The sequence below is a fragment of the Plasmodium knowlesi genome (genome assembly GCF_000006355.2).
Source record: "Plasmodium knowlesi strain H genome assembly, chromosome: 13".
Lineage (NCBI taxonomy): Eukaryota > Apicomplexa > Aconoidasida > Haemosporida > Plasmodiidae > Plasmodium > Plasmodium knowlesi.
In genome coordinates, this window is record NC_011914.2 from 2,514,756 (window position 1) to 2,522,898 (window position 8,143).

The 8,143-nt window shown below is 31.1% G+C and overlaps 2 protein-coding genes across 2 annotated transcripts; one reads left to right on the plus strand and one right to left on the minus strand.

The window, feature by feature from the left end:
- Positions 1-2,646: 2,646 nt before the first annotated feature.
- PKNH_1356400 (conserved Plasmodium protein, unknown function) lies at positions 2,647-4,281 on the plus strand (the record flags this gene model as incomplete). The annotated part of the gene is made up of 2 exons (XM_002260937.1): positions 2,647-3,412; positions 3,872-4,281. The coding sequence occupies 2 exons, from the start codon at positions 2,647-2,649 to the stop codon at positions 4,279-4,281; spliced, it is 1,176 nt and encodes a 391-aa protein (XP_002260973.1).
- Positions 4,282-5,582: 1,301 nt separating this feature from the next.
- On the minus strand, positions 5,583-7,215 carry PKNH_1356500 (tryptophan-rich antigen; the record flags this gene model as incomplete). Its single annotated transcript, XM_002260938.1, has 2 exons — positions 5,583-6,800; positions 7,024-7,215. The coding sequence occupies 2 exons, from the start codon at positions 7,213-7,215 to the stop codon at positions 5,583-5,585; spliced, it is 1,410 nt and encodes a 469-aa protein (XP_002260974.1).
- Between the last annotated feature and the right edge of the window lie 928 nt (positions 7,216-8,143).

Below are 8,143 nucleotides of genomic sequence, written 5' to 3' on the forward strand. Positions count from 1 at the left end.
ACAGATGTGTTGACTATTTTAATTGCTTTATGTTGAAACGTTGTCACATAAAGAAATTTGGGGGTTGCAACAAATTTTTATAAAACACACGTGTTTGAAATTTATGACCTTTCTCCGATGATGATATAATATCCATTGTATATGCCTTTTCGCATTTATTTTTTTACAAGTGTATATTAAGGGCGTTATATCTGTTAAGAAAATAATTCTTATGCTCTAGTAGCCTCCTACAGCGCGCGCGAAATATTGGGTTGAAAGAAAAGAAGAAAGACGTGTATATTACTCCTCATACCCTTTTTTGTTAAGTATTCACTAATTTGTAATAAGCTAAGTGCGCTTCATTTGAAGAATTGTATGAACAAAAAGGGATATATGTGTTTCATTTTTACCTAGGCGAATATGTGTGCATCGTTCTTTAAGCATCACTAAGATGTTATATTTGGGTCACCGGTACAAAAATTAATTTTAAAGAAGGGGAAAGGGGTTTACTGCAAAGTACATGGGTTTATACTACTGTTTCGTTAATAAGGAGAAATATAATAGCTCCTTTTGTAATGTCCAAGGTGAGACCAGCCATAGTAACGAGGACGTTCAACTGTCTGTTTTCTTCATTTTTACATTTAAATGGTTAAAGCATTCACGTGAACATTTTTAAATTGTGTATTTAGTGGTTTAAAGAAAAAAAAAAAAAAAGCTTCACACTTGGAAATTATTCATAAATGTAACGGAAGCATTTACAAAAATATGAATGGATTCCGCAAAAAGTTCGAGTAACGACATGCAAAAGCGGAAAAAAAAGAAATAAATAGAAAAGCACATAATATAAAGGAAACTTTCGCATTGAACCGTTTTGACGTTATTTGTAAGATATATTTTTTTTAATTAGATTTTCGGAAGTGTATAGATGTTCTATAATTTCATTTTGCTTATCTTTTCGTAGAGCAAATGGCCTAAAATGAAATGCTCCAAAATGTGAGCATCAAGCCTATTAAAACAGGTTATTCCATTCATTCTAGTGTGCTCATTCTGCGATTTTTTTTATCAGTCTGTGCACTTTTGAAATGACAATGGGAAATTTGTTCTTTTTTTCACGCCTTACTTTTGTGTGATAATTTTTGCAGAAATAATATTGTGAGATCTTTATTAACGTTCCGCAAGTGGGAACAACTTTTTTTTTTTCTTTTTATTCCTTATGAAAGACGCACTTTTTAAAAAGTGGAAATATTTAAATTAACTTGATAAGACTTTCTAAAGTTGATTTAACTGAATAGTAAAGGCATGTCGTTATGTGGGCTTGTTTTAAATTTTGGATTATGCGGTTGAGTTATCTGGTTTCTGAGAAATGTATCTTGCATGTGGTTCCGTTTAGCGCTATGTGATAAATGCGTATTTTATAAGAGGTTAATCCTTGCTGTATTCGGTCCAATGTGGCTTAAGTACATATGTCACATTATACGGTTCCATGGTTACCTCAGTCCGTGTCAATAAGTCACCGTTATAAAAACCTACCATTATTGTGCATTGTAATATATAGACATATTTCTCCGTTCCACAATATTAGTCACAAACTTGGAGAAATGATCCAAATGGTAACTTTGTATATAGGAGCGTGAATAACTAAAAGGGATAAATTTAAGTGAATATAAAATCAAACATGGCATAGCGGCAACCGTCGCTGTTCCCTGTTTTGCCACGCATTGTATACATGCATGTGGATGCCAAAATTGCTGGTTAGAAGAATGCAAAAATAGAACATGAAATGTTATTGCGATATAATACATGGTGAAAGAATACGCATTTTTTGAGTGGCAAGTGGTTTTGAAAAATAGTACTTGCATGCAGCAAGTTTCATGAAGGTAATGCAAAAATATAGGCTGAAATTGATAAGAACTTTTAAACCAGAACAAAAAAAAAAAAAGGAAAAAAAAAAAATGCATTTTGAATAGAACGTATTTTGCTGCAACTTTTTCCTTTTTATTTAAATGTATGTGTAACGAACAGAATGTAACTATTTCGATCTAATTCCTTCTATCATTACAGCGTTCATTCACTTCTGTGAACTTACATTTTGATCACTAGTTGTGTTATGATTTTTTCACGTTTTTTAAAATTTATCTTTTTTTAATATTTGTATTTTAAAGCATTACAACTAAAGCTGCAGCTGCATTGAGGTGTGTCAAGGTTGTTTTTATATGTTCTTTTTTAATTTTTGCTATCACTATGAGAATTAGTGCCCTTTTTCCATTCTTATTTCGAATGACACATTTATGTACATTAATACAACATCGGTGGGTTCTGTGTATTTGAAATTTTAAATTATATGTAAGATTCAAGTTTTTATAATCCATTTTATTCAGTTAATGAAATAAAATATTAAGGGAAACAGTTGTATTTTTTATGTTTAAAAAAAAAAAAAAGGAAGCGTAGCTGTGAAAGGAGTTCCTACATACATTTGTTCTATCTTTCGCAAAAGGATAAGAAACGAATTTTGCACTCATGAGCAACAAGGAAAATTAAAAAAAAAAAAAAAAGCTTCGTATACCAAAATTATAGATTTAATGTATGTAGGACTATTCTTATTTAGGAAAAAGAAACAATATTCAGTTTAATTTTTGATTTATTTATTTATGTACGCTTGGGCGGCAGATGCTGCTCTACACGAACAGAATAATCGAAGTGTGCAATCATATACATTATATCATGAAGATAATTAAAGTGTATAGATTTATTTGTATTTTATTAATAACATTTTTGTCAGGAATAGTGTTGCATAGTCTTAATTCGTTTGATACAATATTGCATATTTCCTTATATAGCCGAAATGAATATTTGTCTAGAACAAATGGAAGATATCTTGCAGAGGGACATCATTCAAGGGAAACACTAAAGCGTCCTTATAGTTGCGAACTTACGGAGGATGAACTTCTAGGACTTTTTCAAATAATACATGTAGAAACAGTAATTGCAAGTGATATAATAACTGCCATGATTTTACGTTTGGATGAAGAAAATAATCGTTTAGATGTTGAAGAGTTAGTTAGGAACACGGTATTTAGGCGTTTACGGAGGGAAATGCCACATTCCGCCGCAGAGTTAAGATTAACCATGGAGGCGAGATTAATGGAACTAGTTCATGAAATAATGACAATTACTCCGTTAAGTAAAGATATACTTTTGCACCAGTTAGAAATTTATAGAGTAGAATTGGACGAAAGTGTAGAAATACTTCGGTTCATTGCAAAACAGAATACAGAAGAGGGCATCTATGAATTTTTAAATAACTTAGCACTTATAAGAGAATCACTGGAAATTCTATTGAAAAGTAATGATATTGTAGTATGTGAACATACATCAACCATAATGGTACTTCGAATAAGGAGAAGAGTTTTGGACATTCTTCATTTTCATCGTGGTATGCCATCCCGTGCAAATGGAAAGGGAAAAAGATAAAATCGCCGCGATGTGTCCTGTACCCGTGGATTTTGCATAATTTGAAAAACAATTACATTTGCTCTTACTGTGACCTGTGCGTCATTTCGGAGCAAAGTGTGTTCAAAAATTAGTAACTAATTATTCAATGAAGGGGAACTTGTGTAAGACGCTTATATCTGGTTTGTACTATAAATGGAGGGGAGTTATTTCATACTCCCCTGGTAGGTGACTTATGTTAACAAATATATAGCAAGCAATATTAATGTTACGCAATCAGATTAGCGTATAATATGTAAGAAGCAGAAAGAAATGGTATGAAAAAACTGGTCTTTATCAGCGATGTTTGATAAGCTGTGTGCTATACTGGAAATGATAACACCCTTAATTTATTTGCACGAAATGCAAGTGTACATGGTTAAACGCAAAGGATTGATTTAAGAGAACACGCTTAATCGAATTAAGGAGGATGATGGAATGCCCACATATTTAGGCAGCTACCGATTATTGGGAGAGTCCCAAGAACACTTCGATGGAATATTCGATTTATATAAGAAGAAATTTCTACATAGAATGGGATATAGTGAGGAAGATTCCGAAAGAATCAAAACAGCAGTAAAGTCACACGTAGATCTGACGGAAGGTATGAACATAGATCGAAGACGGAAGGAAAAATTAAAAGATTGCGAGCATATTATAAAGCGTTGTAGTAGCAATAGCATTTCGAAGTTTTCTAACAATTTCAAAGTATTATCTTCTCCCTATTTTCTTGCCATATGTTCATTCATATTATATTCAAATGGATATCACAGAGTTTTTTTTTTTAGCTCTAATAGGCATATTGATTTTTAAATGTGTAAATTTCTTTTGGGATTTAAAATATATGATTGGAAGAATGACGGAAAATGTGTGAAATGTGATGAAAAAAATTTCAGAGAAGTTTGTTTTTACTCATTCCAAAGTTGTAGTAAAATGCGTTCACTCATTTATCTAGATAGGAAAGCGCATCATATAGAATCCAATGGAAAAAACAGAACAATGAGAACTTATATTTCTTGACCTTTTAAGAAACCATACGTAGCACAATTTAGATGGCCTAAGAATATAGTTATTTAAAATGTGACATTAGTAGACAAAAATAAGAAAGACACACTCATTAATGCTTAGTGAACTATATTAAAATTGTTTCGTGGAAAAAGTGAAAATATTGTTTTCGTAATAAGGGAACCATATGCCATGATAAAAAGGAGAAAAGAATTGTTAATTGAAGATTTCGAGAAAGTTTAGGAATTATGTTATTCTTGTAAAAATGTAATTATCTGTGAACCAAAAGAAAAAAAAGCCTTCTTCTTATTTGATATTCTTACTATACCGAATTTTGCCTCCATTATAGATATATCCATCCTTTCACCCGCAGGTTTAATATAATAATATGAGTAGTAGAACTAGTGAAAAAACCGAATAAATAAGAAACAAATTTCCCCTTATATGTTTCCTGAAGACAAATATTGGGGGTCTGTAAATAACTGCTACGAAACCGCTGAAGAAGGTTGTGCCTATAATTTTACAACGAAGAAATAAATAATCTGGGAACCAATCATTAGCTAATACTTAATGACATTCTTATTCTTATAAATTGAAAAAGCATATTTAAATGGATATCAAGGAAAATATACTGCTTATTATTATATTAATAATCATAAATTAAAGAAGGTTATGAGTATTATAGAAGTATATATTTGTTAAGGTTGTCCAGTACTAAAGAATATAACATTATATTTTGGTCATGCATATAATTAAAAATATGAAATTAGAAATTAATTACCAAAACACTCATCGATTCCGCCCCAAAGAAACATAATAATTTGGCGACATGTGAAAATAATATACGAATAATAACTAACAATAATTTTCTAATAAATGAATATCAATGGAATATGTTATTTTATTATACATATATTATTAATAATACATGGGGAAAAAAAAAAAAAAAAAAAATCTTTATATTATAATTAATATTTTATTCAATTTCAAAAATTAGTAAAGCCATATTTTTCCAAATATTCTCTAAGTGGAGAATTTAAATAATTTTCATAATAATTTGAATTAATATTTATTATATTTTTGAATAATTTGTTTCTTTTTTCCATAATTCAAAATTTTATTTCACTGAGAAATTTATTCCATTCTTTCTCCGTTAGGCGCTTTTCAGAAAATGTTGTAATCATTGAATTAATGGAAGAATGCTTGATATTTTCCCAATGAGACAAGTCCACCTGTTCCTTCTTTACATATTCCTTTTCTTTAAGGAGGAACCATTCCATGAGTTCTTTTCTTTGTTTATCTATATTAGGATTGGCATGATACCATTTTCGAGACTGCACCAAATCTAAAAATTTCAGTGTTGGCATAACTGCATAAGTTTCATAATCATCATCCTCTTCGTTCATTTTCCAGTGGTACATTAACCACCCTTTGATTTTCTTGCACTTAAATTGTGCCATATGTTTTACAAGAATATTAAATAAATTGGAATGATTTTCGTCCAACCATTTTTCCAATTGTGCATGGATTGGGCATTTTACTTTTGCGTTAAACCATTTTATCCATTCGCAGCTGCTCCAATCTTGCTTTCTTAAATTACCAGGATCCTCTCCTGTTGTTGGGATTTCACAGTATTTATTCCATCTATTTTGAACTAAGCTAAGCCATTTGGAAAGTTCTTTATTTTTTTGTTCCATCCAGGTTTCTTTTGCTTTAAATAATTTCATTTCAAATTTTCCCCAATCCGCTTCTAAGCTTTGCTTGAATGTGTTCCAATCTTCATATTTTGAAACATCCATTGCGTCATATTCTTCTTCCGATGAATCCCCTTCAGTTTCTTCTTCCGATCCCTCATCTTCTCCTTCAATCTCTTCATCAGAATATGGTTCTTCGTCATCTTCATAATTTCCGTAAGGGTCCGCATAATTTCCGTAAGGGTCCGCATAATTTCCGTAGGGGTCCGCATAATTTCCGTAAGGGTCCGCATAATTTCCGTAGGGGTCCGCATAATTTCCGTAAGGGTCTGCATCATTTCCGTAAGGGTCTGCATAATTTCCGTAAGGGTCATCGTAAGCTTCGTAAAGATCATCGTAAACTTCGTAAGGATCATCATAGTCTTCTTCAGGGTTCTCATAATCTTCTTCAGGATCCTCATAGTAGTGTTGGATGTATCTATGGATTTCCACGCCGTTGTCATAAGCTCCCCGTCCTAATTGGAATTTGCCCCCTGATGGAGTTGCTCTTTCTTTGCTTGCTAAAATTCTACCAACACCCTTACACAGTGGTAAAGAAGCATTCACGCCCTGTCTTGGAGCATCATCCTGGTGCTGCAGGGTAAAAGGGAATGGTATGAGAAGGGAACGTAATGAAATGAAAGGAATGATATGGGTTGATAAGTTAAATGAGTGAATAAGGGAAAAATCAGTTGTTTGGAAAGGAAAGGGGCATTATATGTGGACGTTAACGGTGTATAGAGCACTTCTAACTTCCACATCCCGTTATCATTTATATGAATGTTCTTTATCATTCATTTTGTGTAAAATGACTCACCTTTAAAAAGATGTAAGCAAGAACAAAAAACAACATAGCAGTTTTTTTAGTGAAAAAGGATGATCGTTGTGTACTTTTCTGTTCATCCATTTTTCTTTCTTGCCTAGCTCCTACAATTTGGTAATTACCACATTGGGATTGCATCGACCTTTCTGATGCGCCGTTGACGATTATTTCATTTGTATGCGCCATGTTCTTGAGAGTGGATGTTATATATATATATATATATATATATATATATATATATATATATATATATATATATATATATATATATATATGTAGAAGAAAGAAGAAGATTTATCAAGCGGATGGTTTCCTCCCCCTTTTTCTAAGTACAATATTCTTCGTAATATGTAAAGAAAAAAATGTAAACTCTACTTATATGAAAATTATAGCTTCCACAGAAAAATGGGAATTATATATATTGGGCAGATGCAAATATATGCTTACTTAAGCATGCGAATACTTTTTTAGTACTAATTATTCTGTTTCTACAAAATAGTACAATTCCCAAGAATGGTTCATTAGAAAATAAAAAGACACTTTGCTGTAAAAAATAAATATAAATTAAAGCAAACATAAAACATACTCTTTAGGAAGATTAAAAATATTTGAAGAAATTTCTAAGCCTTAAATAAAAATACATTAAAAATATAATATATTCGTTCCCACTTAATTCCGATTTTTTTAATTTTAAAATTTTTATTGTAAAAAAAAAAAAAAGAAGTTAAAAGTTATACTTCCAGTTTTTTTTTTAATTAAGTATAATCAGGATTAAAAAAAAAAAAAATTAAATTAAAGAAAAATAAAATAGCCCAATTTGGGGGGTCTCTGTTTGGATGCTATTTTAGGTTAAGATTAACGCTTAAATTACGAGGTTTCTAGTTTAGGGTGAAATATATACGTTTCCCCTATGCGAAACGGTAGAATCTTATTTACATATGAATAAAATTTTCAGCATGCAATAAACCCCACAAAGTAGTTCAACATGCAAAAAAATATTAATGAAAATATATTAGCATAGAAGATATTGAATTTAATTTGTTGCAATGAATACTTCTTCAAAATATATTTTCCCCATGATTGTTTATAACATAGTAAGCGCAAGTAGTTGCAG